Raw genomic sequence first — 22175 nt, forward strand, 5'->3', positions numbered from 1 at the left:
CATATTGCATTGCTTAGCCCCCGTATTGCTGCTTGCAGCTATATTTATTCATTCTCATTAAATGTTTGAAGATGTGCTTGTGCATGTTCTTGTTGAGAAATATGCATTCCATTGTTTCACTAAAGTTCTTGTTCTTCTTCTTATACCGTATACCTGCATTGAAAATGACTCAATTAAAAACAAATATATGGATTAATAAGATTGACATAAAAAACAAATCTAGTAATATAAAATAATTGCAAATTTCGTCCTCCTGGTGGTGCTATAACAGGCCATGTGAGAAACACCTACAAGGTGTATGCGTGTGCACAGTTTCATGCCGATCTGTCGACTCCAACGGTTTCGATTAGCTCTGCTCACAAACGGACACGCACTGACACACAGACACACACATGGACTGACAGGGGTGAAGTCATAGTCTCGACCATGCCCTCGGCCTGGCAGAGACAATCATGTGGATCTTGGGATGCATCATACAGTGTATGATGGCATCATACACTGCATCATACAGTGTATGATGCATCCCAAGATCCACATGTTTGTCACATGGGGACGTCATGGCTCCCACGTGGATCACACACACACACACACACACACACACACACACTGTATAGCTTTGCATTTGGTAATCGTATCTCGTCTCATCATCTGTCCTATAGTTCTTCTCCAAGGGGACCCAGGCCAGGGATGACATCATCGCCACTGAGGGCTACGAGGAGGAGCTGGACATGGGGCGGTCCGGTTCATTCCTACACAGCAGTATTAATTCTGGCATTAACTGGAGTGAACACAGCCTGGACCCCGAGGATATACGAGTGAGCGTTCACACTGATTTCAAACACAGAGCACAAATATTCCTGTCATTCTGGAGATACATGTAAAGGGCTTTTCAGACGAGCGAGCGACACACCTGCATTCAGGTTCATTTATGTGTGTATGAAATCCCCTCACTCTCTAGTGGTGGGTAGGGCCCTATACTAATTATTAGTTAGGCACACCTGCGGCTGGCCTATATAGGCCCAGGTGGTAACCTCACAAACATTTTGCCCTCTATCAGAGAAGTACTGTGGGAACCCTGACAGTTATGCCACAAGTTGATGCATTATGTACACTAGTCCTTACCCGTTCCGATATATTTCAACTTCTATAATATATTTGTGTGTGTGTGTGTGTGTGTGTGTGTGTTTTTATGAATAAAAACAGCAGTATAACATGAAAGTATTCTTACAAATGCATGGTAGGGAAACGTTTTCATGGCAAGAGCAATTAAGGACCGCAACATTTACACTTATTAGACAACAGAGCCCCATTTGAAAAGTATCAAGGACCCCCAGTTTGACATGCACCTTTATATGGAGTTACGCGGAAAACTGTGTCCCAGTATTAATCAGTGACGGTCCCAAAATGCAATTCACTTGGAGTTTTGCCGCCCTGTGGCTGCGGGGGGTACTGCACCCGGGTGCGTTTTTAATTCACTAATAAATAAATTAATAATCATTAATGTGTCAAATCGAAAAAAGGGCTCCGTCACGCCCTCCATATTCATATGGTCAATGCCTGTGTGAAAAGTGGGAGCGATTGGTGCAGGCAGTGAGGAGATAATGAGGAGATAAAATGCGGTCGGACACACACTCACTCAGACATTCGCTCAATTATAGTATGGATTTAAAATCATCACTCCATGTCATCCTCAATAAATATATACCATGTGAAACCACAAGCCAGTCTGGTCCTGGTGCTCTAATATAGGCGTCCTCTTTTGCCCGGACAAGTCCTCTTTTGGGGGGCTGTCCGGGCAGTCTGGGGGGGTTTTATAAATTCCTTCAAATGTCTGTGGTTTTACACATAGCCTATCACCTGTAGTGTATCGCTACGCTCACAGACCATTCAGACCAACGTGTATTACAATGCACGTTCAATGGTTCGTAGTGGAAAAACAGAGGTGGACTTTCAGCCCGAACCCCGGAATGTGTATTATTCATAACTCTGCATGCGCTGCACGCTGAAAGCACTGGTCCCGACCGCACATCAGAGAAAGGCTCGCTGGCTGCTCTGCAGATAGACTGTTGTGCTCTCCGTGAGGAAAGCTTGAAATGCCAAAGAACTATCTCATCATTGACATGCAGAAAAAGTAGGCTACTGTTTTCTTAGCTTTGTGACTGACCAATGAGAAGCAGATTGTATTGTCTGCAAAGGAACTAGTGACTGTCACAAATAAAAGTTCTGTCCTGCAAGCCCATGTCATGTCAACAACACAGACAAGGCAGCTGTGCGCAAGGTGAGTCCTTCTGCAAATTAAATTGACCCAATATTATTTTGTACAACCTAGCAAAGCATAAGATATGATGGTTTGGAGAATAAGCTAGTCTCTCTTTTTACAAGAGATAAGCCATATTGCATACAGGTTCTCAAACTTTTTAATTTCAAGGACACCCATAACTCTGAGAGTAAAACCAAATGGACCCATAAGAGTCCCATTTGATTACATTTGTACAGTATCAGAGTTAAAAGTTATAAAAGGGTCCATTTGGTTCCATTTGTACTAGTACACTCTCAGAGTTACAGACCTTGCTGTAAGGGTCCATGATTTGGTTCCATTTGTACACTCTCAGAGTTACAGACCTGTAAGGGTCCATTTGGGTCCATGTGTTTTTTGACAAATTAATTTAATTCAAACAGAACCGTGCACGCACGACACATGCACATGCACGCGCGCATGTGTCCTCTTTTTGGTAATTCAGAATATGGTATGCCTATCTAATAGGCACACTGGTGTAAGGGTGATATACAACCAGCAAATACCCTTCTTACAACCATACAATTCTTTCAATGTGTTTGTCCCCGAAGTGCGATTTGGTGTACAGCAAAGCATAACAGTCAGATAAAATGAATCACATAAAACACAGTAAAAAGCACATGGTACACATAGAAACAATAGAGGGTATGCGTGTGACATCATCATCAAACCCGGAATTTGTGCGGGAACGCCTACTGAGTAATACATGGGGGCAATGCTTGTCATGTGCATTGCCCTTTTTACACTCAAGTCTTCCCAAGAGGTAGATCAAAAAATCAATCGCCGTCACTTCACAGTTCAAAAGTTGTTCCAGGAAAAGGTACAATTCATCACAATGATGGATCATGTACACGTACCAAAACAATAGAACAGCTCTGTGACTTGTTTTCGTTCGACAATGGTGTTCTAAAAGACCTCTGGATATGAGTTGGTGTTGGCTAGATGGAACATAATTGTGAGTAATTAATTGTACATGTTGGACTTTTTGTAAGCAATGTTTGAAAGTGTTGGAAAGTACAGCCCATTCTTGAAAAAGTGCTTCCTTTTCACTGCTTGGTTAGATACTAGTTTGTACAGCACAGCAGTGCCGTGGCTGTTACGACAGCACCCTGGCCTGCTCCATTATTAACAGTGTTCAGGGAACTAGTGACAGTTCATGGAGTTCTCTACAAGGTTGTTTTACTGTTATATTGCCATTTCTGGTTCTGCGCTCTGATTATTTTTAGAATTGGCTCAATCTGCATATTGCATTCGTATACATCCTCTGTTTCGAGCAGGCTTCTCTTGACTGACCATATGCCAGCGTATACTTAAGGATCATAGCAGTCTGGAAGTTCATTTTTGTATTTAGCTATTACTAAGGACAATTTGAATGCAACAGTCCGCATAAAATTCGGTTTATATAATGTAAACAAGATTTGTTTCATATTTTTGTTTAATTAATAGTTTTTAATTTCATCCTAACCCTAACGCTAACCCATTATACAGAGATATTTGGACCTACAGTTGACAGCACCTGGCCAAATCAAATCCATTGTGTCTGTCATTAATTTGTAATTGTGTGTAATTCATTGTACTTGGCCAATGAAACTGATATTGATTATCATTCCACGTAATGCTGGCAAACTCTTGTCTAATTTATTTCTTGTTGCACAACGGTGTCGCTTTAAAAAAATATTTCAACCTAACAATTCTCGAAAACCGGTTATTTTAAGCGAACGAATAGAACATCTATGTAACTTGTTTTCGTTCGACAATGGTGTTCTAAAGGTCTTCTGGATATGAGTTGGTGTTGGCTAGATGGAACATAATTATGAGTAATTAATTGTACATGTTGGACTTTTTGTAAGCAATGTTTGAAATGGAAATATAAAAAGTACGGCCCATTCTTGAAAAAGTGCTTCCTTTTCACTGCTTGGTTAGATATTAGTTAGTACAGTACAGCAGTGCCGTGGCTGTTACGACAGTCCCTGGCCTGCTCCATTATTAACAGTGTTTAGGGAACTAGTGACAGTTCATGGAGTTCTCTACAAGGTTGTTTTACTGTACAGAAAATATTTCAACCTAACAACGCAGCACAATTCTCGAAAACCGGTTATTTTCAACAAGCGACACAATAAACTAAGTTTAACAGTCGCCATTTTGTTTCCCCTGTTTTATCAGGATGAGCTGAAGAAATTATACGCCCAGCTGGAGGTCCACAAACGCAAGAAGATGCTGGCCAACAACCCACACCTGCAGAAGAAACGCAGCTCCAGGAAAGGGCTAGGCCGCACGTTGATGAAGCGCATCACAGAGATCCCAGAGTCCATGCACATGCACCGACAGTGCAGCCGCGAGGACGGCAGCGAACACGGCAGCAACCGCAGCACCCTACGGAGGAACCCATTTGACCCTGCGCACCACGGTAACGCCACCATGCTGATGCCATGAGAACCATTTTATCCAATTAATTTGTATTTATGTTTATTTTGTTTATTTTTTACAGCTTTTTTTAAGTCACAGTTGTATGATTTGGCATTGTGATTTACACATAGTAAGAGTAATAGAGTATAGGTCAGAGTGGCTTTTGGCGGTACTGGCTGAGAATGTGTGTGCTAGAGCCACGAGAGATGGCTCAAAAGTTTCACTAATAGTGAAACTTACGCTCCCCTTTTTCGGACCATTGGACTGTTTGAATAATTCGTATTTTAATCACCCATTTTCTTTTTTTTTAAACATATGTTTATTGATTTTCTTTACAAAGAAGTATTTTCAAAACAATTTACATATATTTCCCCCCCCCCCTTTAATCACCCATTTAGGTAAAACACGGGACGACTCCCTGAAGAACAAAGTAGTGGGCCTGAAGAAGTCACACAGCTACGACCATGTCTGTGACCAGGGTGATGAAACTGGGAGCCTTGACGCTTCCACCGTGGTGGACAAAATGACCCCCGTTGGAAACGGCGACGGTTCTCTCCTGGGATCCCTTATTGGCCGCAAACATAGCAAGAAGTCGGCGGAGCCGCCGCCGCCGCCAACTCCACCGAAAATGGAGTCGGCCGAGTCCACAGAGTCCGTTCCACTGTGCTGGAAGTCGGCAAGTGCGCACAACCTGACACATGACAAGAAGCCCGTCCAGCTACGCACATCCATTATGCAGAAGTCTCTGAGCGTGATTGCCAGTGCCAAGGAAAAGATGCCTGGACTCACCAGCAAGACACACAGCGTGGAGGATGCCAGCAAGAAAGGACTGAAGGGGCTCACGCTGTCCGAGGTGGACGAGACACCGGAACACTACCCCAAGATGATTATCAGCCAATCGGTGGAGTACTCCAAGACCCCCATGAAGATGGGCATCATGAAACAACAGGTAGCCTGTCATACTGCAGTCATTCAAAACTGTGGAAATCGTTTATTGAGTGATATTGATTGAATGATGATGGTAGAGATCTCGATCGAATGATCGAATCTGTGCGGCAGTTGGATGGTTATTGATTGATTGTTTAATTGGTGTGTTGGTCAGCTTTCTTTTATCTGATCGTTAAATGGCAGAGTTGAACACAGTTGATTTATTCACTGCTTTGTTAAAACAGGTGAGTGGCAGCCAGCCGTCCATTTGCTCTGAGCTGGGGAGGAACCTGTATGACCTGTCTGAAGTGTGTCCCTGGGACGTAGACGACCCGCCGACTCCCTCTGAAGGGAAAACGCAGAAACACGTCTCCATCGCTCCGGAAGAAACCATCTCAACACCCTGTGTGTCGAGATGCACCAAAAACGTCCGGTCTCAGCAGAAGCAGAGGGCAGGACAGTCCCCTGCAAACAGGCGGCGCTCCAGAGATAAGGGAGGTGAGGAGGGCAGAGAGAGCAGGAAACCTCGCTCTCCCAGGTCGCCTCTCCCTCTCAAGCCAGACGTCTGTCCGTGGGACTTTGACGAGCAGCCTATGCTGGCCGGTGATTGCGATTCCATCTCCCCAGAAAGAATCAGACGCAAGAAGAGTGTCACTCCCACCGATGGGAAGCCCAAGACTCTACACTCTGACCACTCCAAGTCCACAGGAAGCCTCCTGCAGCCTCCCTCCCTGATGTTAGAGATCTGCCCATGGGACTATGACGCACCACCCTCCCCCAAGCAGGAGAAGACGTGCAACAGCCCCACACCGCACTCCAAGAAGAAACGGAAAGGGTCCTGCTCCTCCAATCACAGAGTGGAGAAGGAGAAGGGGCGGGACAGGGAGAAAGGCAAGGAAAGGCGGAGTTCTACCAGCAAGCCCTCGTCAGAGAGGCGGCATGGCAGCCACTCCTCAGAGAGTGGCTGCCCAGTTTCAGGAAGACGAAGGAGCTCATCGAAGGATCCCGAGGTGACGGAGAGTAAGAGGCAGGATGTTTGTCCCTGGGACACCGAGCCCTCACATGACAGCCTTGATCAGACTAAAACAGAAAGAAAGAGACAGGACTCCCAGAGCTCTTGCGACATGCCCCCAGCGATCAGCAGTGCTAAAATGGCTGAGGTTTGTCCTTGGGATTTTGACGACCAAGACTCTGGGAATAAGGCATGATGCCAAGTGTAATCATGGACTTTGTATGTTTTGTATCCACAGATTTGCAACAAAGACGGAAACTAAGAACTCTGACTGTTGGAGTTATTTTACTAAATGTTTAAATTCCAACGTTTGTATTGGTGGGAGAGTATCTTTGTTCAATCATTTTATGAAGAAAGAAAACATGGTCCTATTGTCTAATGATGCATTCCAAACAAAGATATTTGTTTAGTGACAAGATTTGTGTTGTTGGTGCGCTGCAAATTTAAAGTCACTTTATTTGAGGAATATTAAGTCTGCACTTTTGCTTGCACAGTGGATCAATTTGAATTGTCTGTCACATCACAGTGAGAACATCAAATACATTTGATAATGTATTGTACTTGCCAGCATGCCAGGTAAGCCTTTGACCTCAAAGATTATGAACAAAGTCATGGCTAAACCTGATGGGGTACTTGAATTATTAACACGGTGGCCATTTTGTTCTTACGCCATACACCTGATGGTGGGGTTCCCTAGTTACAGTATGCTCTATGACGTCTAGTTGACATAGAGCAAAATGTCTAACGTGTGAACATGTTCAGTGGAATGTTGCTTACAGAATGTCAGGCGGTGTTGCCTCCATCTCCAAAGTATCTTGCCAAATATGTAGGATTGGTGAAGCAAGACTAATAAATGTTTTATTGATCTGTCTGTCATTTTTGAAAATCTAAACAGGATTGCATCAGGCCGCAGTTTGCCAATAAATGTAGGTAAATTGGCCTGTGGATATATTGTTTACAGCTGAAATACAGTGCACTGACTACATAGCTAACAAACTAAATACTTAAAAAAACTATATGGAAGGACATCCTGGTCTCTAAACTGCCTGATGGAGGGGAAAGGAACTGGTCGGAATAACGTGTTCCTTCCACACGCTACGTCACAGCTACTGTTCATTAAAACTGGCATCATTAATGTGGAAAATGACCAAAGCCCTGAGACACACTTATAAATGATAATGCCTTACACTTGATAATAGGTCATTTTTGTCTGTGAAACCTGTGAAAGGGGCCTTGCAACGAGATATAAACTAGCCTTTATCTTGAACCATGAATGGTAATGACAAGATCATTTTGAATAGAAACATGGAGAAGTGAGATGGGTTATAATTTGCTTTGCTAATTCGTTTGCTGTACTGTGGCCTACACTACAGTATATGTTCTGACAAAGGTTGGCCATATGTGTATACATTTCTCATAGGCCAGCATGTGGCAAAATGTCAGACATCCATGAACAATAGTGTATTAACGTAGTACATGATGGTGAAATGTTCAATGTTGTTGCTTATGGTTATCAGAGTTCCTATGTAAAACAATGCTTTTGAAATGGTGTGCATTGGTATCAATAATGTACATGGATTTTTCACAGTAGCTTGCTGTTATGGGAATAATCTAGTGCTGAAATATCTATGATGGTTTCCACCTCTGGTTGACACTCGTACTATATACAGCCTAGGTACTGTACAGCTGACACATCAAACACAAAATGAACGGCATCATGTTGTAGGGCCACAGTACACTTAAGGGCCATGAAAGCCAAATATGAGTTGGGCACAATTAAGGTGTGATAGTACGGTTCTTCCTTTCAGTTGCTCGCCTATTTTCGCCATTCGCTTGAATACACATTTTTTCTGAGAAATGCTAGGTCACCTACATTTTGCAAAGAAATAAATAACTGTCACTGTATTTGCATGTGTGTGTTTTAGCACATGCTAATTGTGTGTGTGTGTGTGTGTGTGTGGCATTGGCAGTGTTTCTTCAGTCTTCACACATGTAATGCATGACCTCATCACTCGCCTGCTGATGAATAAATCAAACAGTTCTCCATTGTCACCAAAAAACCATATGTGTGACCATGACCACAAGTTTAATACACACAAACATGGTGAGTTGAGTTCAGCTTCGTGCACGCTGCAAGTTTTCAACGTGGGTGTCGGCTCCCCAGGAAGTCACCAGAATGTGACCTAAATGATCTTATATCATTTGACATCTCTATCCAATACTTGTGGTCACTATCTGTATTGTATGATTGTTATATGATGTTTCTAGCTGTTGTAGCATCCACACAGGGGTATTTGTACTGTACATTTATATCGTGTTCAGTTGTAATCGCATGTACATACAGTAAATACCCTGTTCTCCAAACCTGCAATAAATATTTCTATAAAAACATGAGTCATGACGGAAGCCGAGTTTCTTAGGACAACGTTTCTGGTGATTACAGATTACTCAATTGTTTTACTTAAGTAGAAGTATCAATACTGCAATGTAGAACTACTCTGTTACATGTAAGTAACTGAAAGTCCAGAATTCAAAATATACTTGAGTAAGTACAAAAATTATTGGCATCAAAATGTACTTAAACTACCAAATGTAGAAAGTACACATTATGCAGAATGTCACAAATAGCATGAAGGAAATGCCAGCACTCAATATGTCCTTTTCACATGATTTATTTACCTCTGACGAGCAGACAAACGTAAAAAAGTTTTAAAATGTACACAAATATTTTGAAATACAGATCTACAAGCTCACAATGTGTCGCAATGTGACTACTGACTATGCTATTTAGTACTGTTTTGAATTGTTTATGTTTCAGTTTACCAGCACTGAAATTCACTTCATTGGGAGCTCGTTGATCTTTAAATAGTCCCTTTAAGGATGTATTATACTGGGAAAAACATGGATTCTTGTTTAAATTGTTTAGGCTACTTAAACCAACTAAAAACGTATCTTAACCAATTAAACCCTAAATTAGCCTACCTCTGTAGTTGCAAGCTTGTTGTGAGCTTGTAGTTATGCTATTAATTTAAGTATTTAACAATGTTGGTTAATAATCTGAAACGTTGAAATACTAGCAGTTCATTCATTGGCATGCTGACATTTCTGCCCATTCTACTTCAGTTCCGTACAACACCGCCATCATGTGGAAATTCTAGATATTACATCGAGACGTCCCAAACTTGACATCGAAGGTGCCTGGGCTGGATTGAATCCAAATCATTTGATTTTGAGTTACCGTATTCAGCTATTTAACTGACACTGACAGGGTAGCAGGATAGGTGGGCACAAGTCCACCACCCATGCCATGGCATCAACAGCAACTTTACATTACAAAGTAGATAATGAGAGGTGACAAATAAATCAGAACTGCTTCAACTGCGGCGTTTGTGAGTGGGCTGCAATGGCCCATGGGGCTCCGTATACATGAATGTTTTTGTTTGTTAAACTGTAAAAATCTCAAACTAAAATAAACTGTTAAATGATGGTGACGTCAGCGATGTCAGTGGACGAGTGGTCTCGTTTCCCCTCCATTGCTTCTCTTTTGGTCTAGCCTCGGTCCCAGGCTTCTGTTGGTCCTGATCAGAGCTCACTCCGTGCCGTCACTGCCGTGGCGCCCCGCCTTGTCTTGCGTGCCTGTCTCGACCACTAAATGTAAATATTGCACATTTGCACAAGGGTGTGGACTCGGAGTCCACATGAGTGTACAAATCCTGGTGGGCAGGCGTTGTAAAAGTATGCGCAGAGGACCCGGGGTCACGTGAGTGCGACCGACGGGAGCGCCACCGCCCACAGGGGCGTCCTCAGGGTAAAAACTAACCCCCCTCCCTCCTAGCCTGGCTAATAAGCCAGACCGAATCAGCCGTTACCTCCCTCCCTCCATCCTGGGGAAAAAAAGTAGTGAGTCTCATACAGAGGCAGAGGCAGACTTCACTGTACAGTCACTGTCCAGCCTGTCAGTGTCCGCACTTTGCTGCTCTCTGTCTGCATCATTCACCCACACCTACGGCGAGAGACATCATCTTTCATCATCACCTTATTCTGAGATTCAAACATAATGGGCAACGTTCAGGTAAAACTGTCTACATTTTAGCGAACTAAAGTGACGCCTTGTTTTCTTCTTTTCGTCATTTGGCAATAATTTAATTAATTAAATGGAACGAGAAATTACGTAACGTTAATTCGTGTAATTGGCAAATACATTATGTTATGTTTTGTTAACGTGAAAGCTCCAAATATTGTGATCAATCTAAATGAAATTGCGCAGTTCCAAGAGATTTTAGGCTACTGTAACTGCAAACCTCTAGGGATTGGCCCAATGTGGCTGCCTCATATCGGAGGAGGAGGCTGCACGCTGCAGTTATGTGGAATGTAGGTCCCTCTGGTCCAGAGCGTAAGTGGAATGTCACAGAAACGCCATCGTTTTACCGACCGTTATCAATAAGGCCGCATTGTATCAGATGCAGAGTGAGGAGGAGGCTCTATCAATGGCCCACGTATAGCTGCCTGTCCCATGATGACTCAGCGAGCCCACCACAGACTTCACTAGAGGCTACACCCCTACTGGAGGAAAATGGGCTGGACTGTTCCAGTGGATTTGGATGTTTTGTTTACTGGTCTACACTTCATAAATGTGTTTGCTTGATTCAGATATTTGACTGTTATCACTGTCATTCTCCTCTGTAGCCAACTATTGTTCCCTATGAGGACTTTGATGTTACTGCTGACATCAAGGAGATTAGAAAAGCTTGCAAAGGCTTTGGTAAGTGGTTTTAATTTTAATTTTAATTTTATTATACTCCTACAGTATATATTTTTAATTCCCAGGCAAAGTGCATTATTTGATCTGCAAGTGACAGGCAATGGTTTGTGTGCACATTTGGGATGAGTACATCTTTACTGTCTGTGTCTGTCTGATAAGACTGCATGCTATCAGTACCATGATACCATGATTTGATATTGACAGATTGATATCACTCTCTGCAACTATGCAGCCGATGTGTCCAGATTTAAACCACTTATTACCATGCATATATTTTGGCCATGCCAAGTTTTTCAAAATCTTTCATCTATAAACTTTTTTATAAATCAATAGATAACCCCCCACCCCCACAATGTATTGATCGGTGGTCTATAGACTGTCTGTATGTTGTCCTGCCTATAGAAACTTGATGGTGATGTTTTCTATTTTTTCCAGGGACCGACGAGAAGACCATTATTGACATCCTGGCCAATCGCTCTGCAGCTCAACGTGTGGAGATCAAACAGGCATACTTTGAAAAGTATGATGATGTAAGTTTCATCCTGATTGTAAACAAGGGTGCAAATCTCAGTACAACTATATTTACTATACTAGTATTTCCCGGAGGGGACATTGATAATATCTCCAACTTCTATCTCTACCAACTCGATGCTATACAGCCAGTGCTCTGTCTATAGTAATCACAAATGCAGCAGCAAATTCTGACAATAAGAGTTAAATTACTGTGTAGCTCCACATCCACTTTAACGATCTGAAATCGGAATTAATCTCCCTCCAATTATTTATTTTTGAATGACTATAACTACAGTACAGTACTACCTACTGTAGTTGTAGCTGTCTCAAATGTTGACCTGTCTATAGATAATAAAGGCTTATTGTGTGACTGATGATGCAGATCAAACAAATCCACAACCAGGCTATTATTGGATGTTTTATGGAGAGTCAATGATGAGAGGTAATTTGAGAATCTTGGAATGATGTAATGGGGGCAAGGGAAACAGGAAAGAATTAAGCCAACAATCCATTGTACCGTCGTACAATGGAGTATAAAGAACTACCGTAACCGTACGTGTCTCTGTCTCTATCTGCACAGCTTCTTTATCAACTAGGCCCAAATTGCTCGTCACTTCGGCTGCAGTATACTCCTGTAGCTAGCTACTGTATAGGGGCTGCAGCCGAAGTGAGGAGCGATTTGGCATACTAGATCGATATTAGCTAGCAAGCTCTAAAAATGGATAAAAAAGAGAGATACAAAGACACACACACACACACACACACACACACACATCTGTCTGTTTGTCTGTCTGTCTGTCTGTCTGTCATCCTCACACTCATCTCTCCCCCTGTCTGGCCCCTGAGGAGTTGGAGGAGGTCCTGAAGAAGGAGTTGACAGGTAGTTTCGAGAAGGCCACCCTGGCCATGTTGGACCCTCCCAATGTATACTTCGCCAAGGAGCTCCGGAGGGCCATGAAGGGCGCGGGCACGGATGAAGCGGTCTTAGTGGAGATCTTGTGCACGGCCACCAACCAGGTGCGTATGTATGTGTGTAATCGATAATCAACTGGATTGTTGTGTGTCTTTTAAGCCCAAACCACACCAAAGGGTCGGGTTGGGACAAGTAGACCATACCAATGCAACTCATTGAGTTGCAATGAGTTGCATTGGTGTAGTCTACCTTAAAAAAACGTTTTGTCCCAACGTAACCCTTTGGTGTGGTTTGGGCTTTAGCCAAGGAGGTCAGGTTATAACAAAATAGTGGGCGCTGTTGTAGCGTAAGTAATGTAATACATGAGTCAGCAGCATTTTAAATAACTATTGTTTACGGACACTGTTGTCCTTTCTTTGGCTTCAGCCTGTGGGTGCCTCTTTGATGCCAGCGTGTGTCTGTATCATTACATTCTGTGGCTGCACTGTGTTATAGGATTACTAAATGTCCTCTGTTGTCTGTTTTGTAGGACATTGTGAGCTACAAGGATACATACGCCCAGGGTAGGTGTTCTTTTACACTGTGATCCAGAGGAACTACCATGAATTAGATGTTCCGTTCACATTGGAAAATGTGGTTGCCCAGCCAGCACATGTAAAACACACTGTAAATAATCCAAAGGGAGTTACGGAATAAGAATGAATCACAGCAAAAATCTTTGAGGTTGAGTCACAAACATGGCTGACATGACTTTATTCTTCCATTAGACTCACAAGTCAGTCTCTAAACACTTCTGTCAACTAGAGACTGAAGACATTCTCCCTGCTTTTGTTGTAAAACTGTCCTATTAGAGATTGAGATTTCTGATATCACAAGACGATTCTTTCATATTCAAGTTTAACTCATTGGACAACTTTAATATATTTTTAAACCATGCATTTTGGTGTACAATGAAAAGATTAACACAATGCATTATATCTCCGTTGAAATGATATGCATAACGCTTAAAGATTTACGTTTTACATTTATGACCGGAGATCCTCATCACAGCTTACTGTATGTATTTACCTCATACTGTAGTCCATGAACGGGACCTCGAGGAAGACATTGAGGGTGACACCAGTGGAGACGTGAAGAACCTGTTGATTGCACTACTACAGGTAAACACAGACTAAAAGTAAATTTAACACCAACAGGTTCATACATGTACAGTATTCATGATTACGCCTGATTTTTAGTGACAAATTGTTGTGAGGCATATCCCTTGACAAAGAATTGTCCAACGGTTGGAGAATCTTAATTGGGTATTAATATAGCAAATTATCATAATATTGGCCTGTGTTACCATTTGGCTGTGACTCATCATCATGGGTTTTTCAACTGTGCTCTGGATCTCATTCAGTCCGTTCAGTGTTTTCCAACAGTGCTACTGGTTTATTTCCACCAATGTGGAGCTGCCATTATCTCAGCAAGAGGAGATTTGGAAAACAGTGTTGTACAGTAGTAGCATCGCTTGAGGGCACAGACATCAGTACGTGAAATCAAGATACAGATGCACACGAGGCGAGAGGCATGAATTAATTGATTAATTAATATGTCTATAGAACCTGTCAGTTTGGACTCCTTGGCAACCTGCCACTACCCTAGCCGTCCATTTTGAAATCCCTGTCTGGCTCTTTGCAGAGAGAGAAGTTTTTTCCAACACACATACAGTCTTCTCCTCACAAAAACATGAGTTTAGAAATGTTAATGGGTATTCTCCCTTTAAGTCCCGCCCGTGGTTGTGCCCCTCTCCGCACCCATTGGTTGCCGTTTCGTGGTTGGACAAAAATCCTTTCTCTCCATCCACTACCATTGAAATAACTTGTTTTCAGTTGCTTCGTAATGATATTCTGTGCATTCAATTCTTATTTTAAACTTTGTGTCAGTAAAAAGGAACATCACAGGTGCATGGTGAGGGCATATCATGTTTGTTTTTAGTTCTTTCCAAAAATTATGTTTTAGCTAATTCAACATAAACAAGGCGGAACCAGGGCGGAATTCATGACTTGACTTGGCTATTGTGAACAATAGCCATTGTGAACAATAGCCAAGTAATGATAATGTATCATTTGCCCAATCATATGGTTCACTGCAGCTCAACAGTCAGTGTGAGGGCTGGACAGGAGAAGTCTATGAACACTGTGTTTAAAGGCTTGAAGGCCATTTTCAGTGATGGAATCAACTACATGCTCTGGTAGGCTGTTCCACACCCTGAACTGAGTGTAGTGTTACACTGCTGCATCTCTACTCGACAGCACTGAGACCCTGTTCACCGGCAGCAATGCTGTGTTTATCACGCTTTGGCGTCCGTGCCCTCTCTAGATCTCTCATTCACTTCCACCCTCACCCATTTCCACTCCTTCCCTTCTCCTGGTCTACTCTGAAGGACAAATACAGTCAAACTCCCATGACTCATATCCTACAACAGTACTTAACCACAGAATGGTGAATATAATCATCCCCAGCTGTTTTACTGTACACTGTGCCAGAGGATTGTTTTTCCGTTTGTTTTTCTATAATCAAAACTCAATGACCCTACTCTCCTCCACTCTCTTACTCTCCCCTCCTCTTCCTGCCACCCCCAAATTCTATACCACCCCTATTATCCACCCCTCCCTCTACATTCCCTGCTCATTCTGTCCATCTCTCCTCCCCAGGCAAACAGGGATGAAGGCTATGAAGTGGATGAGGCTCTGGCAGAAGAAGATGCCACAGCTCTGTTTGAGGTCAGCATTGTCTAACAATGTAATGAAACGCCCTGTATGATCCACTGCAGTCTGAACCCTTCAGACTCCACCCAGAGTTGTGGGGCGGCCATAGCTGAACGGGTAGAGAAACTGCCTGGGAAAGAGAAAGTCCCAGGTTCAATTCCAGGACCTAAATCAATATATCATAGGTGTCCTGTTCTTCAAGAAATAAGAATAACTTTTATTTGGTGATATCATGATGATTAAGGCCTATTGTTCGGTTTCTGGTTCATGTTATGGCACTCGCTACAAGGGCCCGATTTTAGTTTTTATATTTTGTGCATAAGTTCAAGCTTACTTGTAAAACAATATATCCCATTTTGTTCATGTTAGAATGACAAATTAGTGCTGTATAATGTAGGAGGTTAACCAATTTTGACCTGAGATCAGATTCTAAAAATGTCTTCTACATCCTGACAGTTTTCTGAAAAAGCTATGTTTCTATGTCAGTCGTTCTTCGATTTTTCAAAAATAGCAGACCTACAAGCTCATAGCGTGCCACCGAGTGGCGCGCTACGAGCTTGTAGGTCTGCTACGCCAAAAGGGGTTCCCACCTAAAATGGGTTAATAGTGTCAATTAGTAGACTAATAACATCCTATCCTATAATCCTACCGATAACCCCTGAGGCTGGGGGGTTGTCAACACAGACGATTTGTTGACCAGCTCTGTCCCCGGCAGCTTTCACTGCCTAATATATACCTTATTGTTGATGATGTTATTATGTAGCCATTTGATGCATATTGGAGATTTGAGACCATGTTAGACACAGGGCTTTATAAACCTCATGTGAAGCTAAGCTGGGATATTGTTTCACTGTCATGTGTCACCAGGCAGGAGAAGGAAGGTTTGGGACGGACGAGTCAACCTTCAGCGATATCCTGAGTCACAGGAACTACATGCAACTCCAGGCCACCTTCAAGGTCTACGAGTCGGTATGTGACAGTCTCATCTTGTCCTAAAGCTGCTTCTGTGTGACCCTTAGCACAGCTGTCACTGACACTTTTCAACCACAATACTTGATGGTTGAAAAACTGTCAAGAGTCATATAAAGTGTCTGTCTACTCTGTAATGTGCTGTAAAATCCAGTGTGTTAATTTAATCACTTAATACTTCATTGTACTTAGAGATAACCTGACTACGCCAGATGGGGGCGCTATTGATTGACAAGTTCACAACACAGCCACCATCTGGGCTCACTCAGGGGCTTATGATGAACCGAACCGGACTGGGTCGGACCAATCAGTGGCAGCTATGGGCGGGATCTGCCAATTACCTGCCAATTAGCTTGAAAAAAAGGGCCCGCCTTCTTCAGCGATTGGGCTACAGTGATCCCATATGGAAGTAGTTTGTGAAGCGATGGAGTTTTGCAATCCCACTGCCTTCCCAGCATCCACCTGTAGGCTCTGTTTCTAGATCCCCCTTGGGGGTCCCTGTAATTCTATTTGGCATATAACTTAAATTATTGTTCACAGAGTATGAATAGAGACCGAGCCCTGATGCCAAACTATGCTTCATATATCTATGCTCAATAAAAACAAAACAAGACAAAAAAAAAGAAATCGAAATTCAATCAAAACAATTATTTATTTTATGTTCTTATATTAAAATTTTCTATCATTTTTACTACTTGTGTTTTATTGTATTTTATTTTTGTGTCCTGCCCTGTGAGGCACTTTGAGCTGCATTTATGTATGAAAGGTGCTATACAAATAAAGTTTATTATTATTATTATTATTAATCCAAAAGTTTTCTAACTGAAATGGTATTATTTTCCTTCAGCTTTCAGGGACAGATATCTTGGATACCATCGACGCTGAGGCCACAGGAACGCTTAAGGAGTGCTTCATTACTCTGGGTATGTTGGAAAGTGTCAATGATCGTGGTTACAATGAAATGTGTACTGATGCTGTTGCAGTTGCAGGGGAAGTGCTTAATTTGTGTGTGTGTGTGTGTGTGTGTGTGTGTGTGTGTGTGTGTGTGTGTGTGTGTGTGTGTGTGTGTGTGTGTGTGTGTGTGTGTGTGTGTGTGTGTGTGTGTGTGTGTGTGTGTGTGTGTGTGTGTGTGTGTGTGTGTGTGTGTGTGTGTGAACCAAGTGAGGTGTGCTAAGAACCCTCAGCTATACTTTGCTCGACGCCTCAATGCCGGCATGAAGGGATGTGGGACTGACGAGGACACTCTTATTCGCATCATCGTTGGCCGCTCTGAGGCAAGTGTGTGTGCGTGCATGTGTGTGCGAGAGAGGGAGAGGCCCCCCTGAGGGTGGAGGTCTGTTTCAATTGAAACTGGTGAAACATAGGCTATTTCCACTATTTTAAATGAATTTATTACTAATGCACATTAGCCAATGATTAGGTTGCTGAGACCTGTTAAACGGTGAAACGCATTTCTTTTGAGTGGACCCGAATTATTTTATTCATGCAGAGTCGATTACAGTACTTGCGCGTTCTGCTTGCGCAAGTAATAAATGTGAGTCATACAGTACAAAAACAGATTTTCATCTTGATCACTGCGTCCTCTAGATCGACCTGGAGACTGTGAAGGACATGTACCTGGAGAAGTATGACGTTACGCTGAAGGAGGCTCTGGATTGTGACTGTGGAGGAGACTTCAAACGCCTCCTAATGGAGATACTGCATTAGACAACAAAAATATTGTTACTCACACACACACACACACAAACACACACCCCAACCTCATGTAACCCTACCTCCATTCTTCCACTCACTTTTCCAATCATCTCACTCTCATGTCTGTATGGCATCAATTCACTTACCGGTTAAACCCTGATCATATTCTCACACTTAAACAAGTCTTAAACAAAATAGCAGTTCTGCAAGCTCACAACACGTAGTGAAGCGACGGGTTGTGACTTTGTCGATCGACTTTTAAGTACCAGGCTTAAGTGACAGACTGTAGGCCTAATCCCCACAACGCGGACCAAAATCTAATACATACAGTTTCACTGTACAGTGCACAGGGTCAGACCTACAGTCAACTCACAGTGGTAATCTTTAAACAGGCAGCTTTTGGCTGAGACCTGCTAATGCAACATTTTTTTCATGATGTGGCTGTTGCATCCACACACTTGACAGCTTTAAGAAAGCATTATGAAATGATAACAGTCGAGATAGTTATGGTACAGTAGATGGTTCTTAACAGATAACTGTCGGAAGTAGTGATCCGTTCACTATCAGCGACGCTATGCTTAAGCTCGAGCTGCTTCTCTGTTTGTCCCAGTATAACATTTAGCCGTTTAGCTCCAAGTTAATTAAGTATTACTTGAAGCTTACATCTTGAAATAACTAAGTTATGGTTCCAACAGTGGCATTTGAAGTATTATTAAGAATATATTAATGATTCCTTGCTGCTCTCTTTGTGTGTTATTGTTTTTACGTGTATCTTTGTCATGTGCAGAGTGCACTGCAGACAGAGGTGTGATCACTTCTTTCTCCACAGAGAGGCCTTGTATAAAATGCTAGCAATGCAATTTCCTTCATGCTGCGACACCCGCCACATAAGTGCTGACTCCTGAAGAATAGTCACATTTTGAGCTCTGATACCAGATTTTAACAGACATTTACCATAATCATAACGTAATATTAAGAAAAACCAAAAACCTCTTTGTATGGTTTTTATATTTATATTGGTGACCCCACTGTCACGTTTTAATCACAGCCACATAATTGCCTTCTACTGACACTTACACAGCATTGCCAGACAATTACAGTACATTGGTTTTCCTTTTTTCTAATGAAAGTCAATCAACATTTAGAGCCCTTGTGTTAAACTACCCATAACATCATCAGATCAGTGTTTGTTGAGAGACCTGTAGAACTGTAGAACTTGCACTATATAGAAGAGTAGGCTGATTAACTCCCTGAAGCTTTGTGTACAATCCTAGAGAATGGATCTATATATATACTGTAATACTTTCATGTATTCATTAAACTACGTATATTGTCTCCGCTTACTCTGTATTAGAACAAAATTAAGCTGTAGTGTTAAGTTGACACATTAAAACGCCATTTGAGTTTTTGTTAACCCCCTGTACTGACATCAATGTATTTGAGTATAATAAATTATATCTACATTAAAGTCTTGACACTGTACTGTCTATTTTCTTTTTGTCCACTAGATGGTGCTAGTGTAAAACTTAAGTGTTTGGCTTTTTTTTAAAGCATTAAATTAGTATGAATTATTGATTTGATATCCCATTGAATGGGATTTCTATCTAATTTAACTGAGTGTACAAATGGAACCAAATGGACCCTTAAGGGTCTGTAACTAATTCTGACGGGTCCATTTGGTTCCAAATGATCATTTAGCTGGGTCCCCCCTGGAACGAATACGAGACGGCTCGCCCCTTTGCCAACTCGCCCCAAGCGGCGAAAATCGGTCGCCCAAACGGAAATTTCCAGAACAATGGAGGGGGGTGAGCCATTCATTATCCATGCATCATTTTAATTTGACCAACAACAAACTGGTTCTAAATGTTCTCCTTTGACACAACATTGATTCTAAATGTTCTAATATTATGAGAAATAAGGTCAAATAAACATGGGGCGAGATATCAGTGCTTTGGGGCGAGATATCCACGCTGTGGGGCGAGATATCCACGCCCCAAGCCGTGGATATCCACGGATATCCCGAGAAACCTGTACTATATTTTTACCTGTACTTTTAAACAGAGAGAGAGGGGGGGGGGGGGGGGGGGGAGTGTCTAGTTAGTAGCACATAGGGTGGATCTGTTTTTTTTTCATAATATTTAGATGTTTAGTCTTTTGAATAATACGCAGACCAATTCGTCTATTGTCTTCTGGAAAAACCTTGTCTTTTAGTCTTAGTCAACACTGTGTTGAAAGCCCACAGTGATGTAGAGTAGACAGACATGAGAAGAAGAGGAGCTTGAATCCACTCAGGCACTCACAACTGTTTCCAGATGGACGCCTCCCAAAAAGCAACATAGCCTATGTTGTTAAGATTGATGTAAATTACTCTATCATTCCCTTCCATTGTAATTTCCTCTCCATCTCTCCTCTCTGTCCTTTTTGGCTTTGTGTTTTTGTTTTCACAGTATATATTGATTAAAATAGCTCTATGGTCAACCATTGTTTAAAATTTGCATTATAAACATTTGGATTGGATGTATGGTAGGCCTACATAATGTCTATCTCTCTGGAGGTTTGAGATGTAGCGTTTTGGGGGATACTGGGCCTGCCCTGTATGTACTGTATACTGTACTCTCTCTCTCTCTCTCTCTCTCTCTCTCTCTCTCTCTCTCTCTCTCTCTCTCTCTCTCTCTCTCTCTCTCTCTCTCTCTCTCTCTCTCTCTCTCTCTCTCTCTCTCTCTCTCTCTCTCGTCTGTACAGTCTGTGCACCATATGGAGACACACTTCACTTCACCGTACGCGTAGGCCTACGTCATGCTGGCCAGTGGCCACCCGTCTCTTTCTCTATCCATCTCTACAGCGTTTGGCTCCTGTGGGCGCGTCTGCATACAGTGCTGCAAGTCACAAATGAGGCACAGGGTCATTCAGATCGCAGTCACTCTGATGCGTGCAGTTGAATGTAAACTAATGTTAACAACTGAGAGTGTGAAAATGGACACTCGAGCAGTGGTGGAAGAAATACTCAGATTCTTTACTTAGTAGTAACAATGCATATAAAATACATGTTTACAGCACCAAAGTAAAAGTAGGCCTACTAAAATGTTTCAAAATTTCAAACATAATCTAACATTTATATTGTAATAATAATTAAATTATGAGTATATGTACCATTGGTGGAAGTACCATTGATGCAAGTTGGCACACAATCCATTGATCATCATTAAAATAAAAATGCTCTGAGAATGCACACAATTAACCATCTGACCACATGGGACCAGCGATCATTTGACCACTTAACTGCCATAAGTGGTCAGATGATCGGTGTGTGTGTGTGTGTGTGTGTGTGTGTGACTGTGACTGTGTGTGTGTGTGTGTGTGTGTGTGTGTGTGTGTGTGTGTGTGTGTGTGTGTGTGTGTGTGTGTGTGTGTGTGTGTGTGTGTGTGTGTGTGTGTGTGTGTGTGTGTGTGACGTGTGTGTGACGTGTGTGTGTGTGTGTGTGTGTGTGTGTGTGTGTGACTGGGGGAGAGACTTTCTCGTCGGGGAGAGACTCTCTCGTCTCTCCCCCATCTGTGTTCTATTATAGGGTGCTAATAGGTGCTAGGCCATCTAAAGGCTGATGTAAGTTCAGTTCTGGGTATCGGGAGACTCTGACCCTCCCAAGTACTCCCATTATGTTTATTATCCACAGGCCACCATAACTCACCCAGAATTGTGCATCAGTCTGGGAGTGATTTCAATTTGCACCATGACATGCACTCTCTCTGTGTATGTTGGCTTAAGTGAGTCTGTTTTAGTTCATTTGTCCTCTGTGTAGACACTAGAGTAGGTCAGTCACTGATTAGGATACCGGTACTGTATGTTACTATTCTGAGCATTCTGTATTGGTGACATTTGAGAATTTGAGCTTTTGAGAGCAGCCTTAATTTTCTTTAACCACATGAACCCT

The 22175-nt window shown here is 42.3% G+C and overlaps 2 protein-coding genes across 3 annotated transcripts in view; both read left to right on the plus strand.

Moving 5' to 3' along the window:
* gpr158b (G protein-coupled receptor 158b) overlaps positions 1–7011 on the plus strand; it is a gene marked incomplete at its 5' end in the record, with an annotated part of 87475 nt that extends 80464 nt beyond the window's left edge. The window contains 4 exons of the mRNA XM_083781747.1: positions 660–815; positions 4460–4703; positions 5101–5651; positions 5875–7011. Coding sequence (XP_083637873.1) covers positions 660–815; positions 4460–4703; positions 5101–5651; positions 5875–6837 — 1914 coding nt within the window. The 3' untranslated portion in view covers positions 6838–7011. The remainder of the gene's footprint in view (positions 1–659; positions 816–4459; positions 4704–5100; positions 5652–5874) is intronic.
* A 3516-nt stretch (positions 7012–10527) lies between these two features.
* Positions 10528–19719, plus strand: LOC310870644 (annexin A13-like). 2 transcript variants are annotated; one of them, XM_083781911.1, is made up of 11 exons: positions 10528–10713; positions 11328–11403; positions 11839–11933; positions 12766–12933; positions 13359–13392; positions 13910–13989; positions 15529–15597; positions 16450–16551; positions 17399–17474; positions 17713–17825; positions 18139–19719. In XM_083781911.1, exons 1-11 carry the CDS (start codon positions 10699–10701, stop codon positions 18256–18258), a joined length of 948 nt encoding a protein of 315 aa, XP_083638037.1. In that variant the 5' UTR covers positions 10528–10698; the 3' UTR covers positions 18259–19719. The 2 variants fall into 2 exon arrangements, with proteins under 2 accessions (XP_083638037.1, XP_083638036.1); XM_083781910.1 differs by having other exon boundaries at positions 10529–10713; positions 12763–12933.
* The last annotated feature ends 2456 nt before the right edge of the window (positions 19720–22175 follow it).

Source organism: Protomyctophum parallelum (genome assembly GCF_964188405.1).
Source record: "Protomyctophum parallelum genome assembly, chromosome: 14".
In the NCBI taxonomy this organism is placed as follows: domain Eukaryota; kingdom Metazoa; phylum Chordata; class Actinopteri; order Myctophiformes; family Myctophidae; genus Protomyctophum; species Protomyctophum parallelum.

Excerpts from the sequence above, each read along its gene's own strand:
- LOC310870644 (XM_083781910.1), top strand. Across the intron at positions 13,393-13,909 it reads CAAGGATACATACGCCCAGG|TCCATGAACGGGACCTCGAG; the intron begins GTAGGTGTTCTT and ends CTCATACTGTAG. Across the intron at positions 16,552-17,398 it reads CCTTCAAGGTCTACGAGTCG|CTTTCAGGGACAGATATCTT; the intron begins GTATGTGACAGT and ends ATTTTCCTTCAG.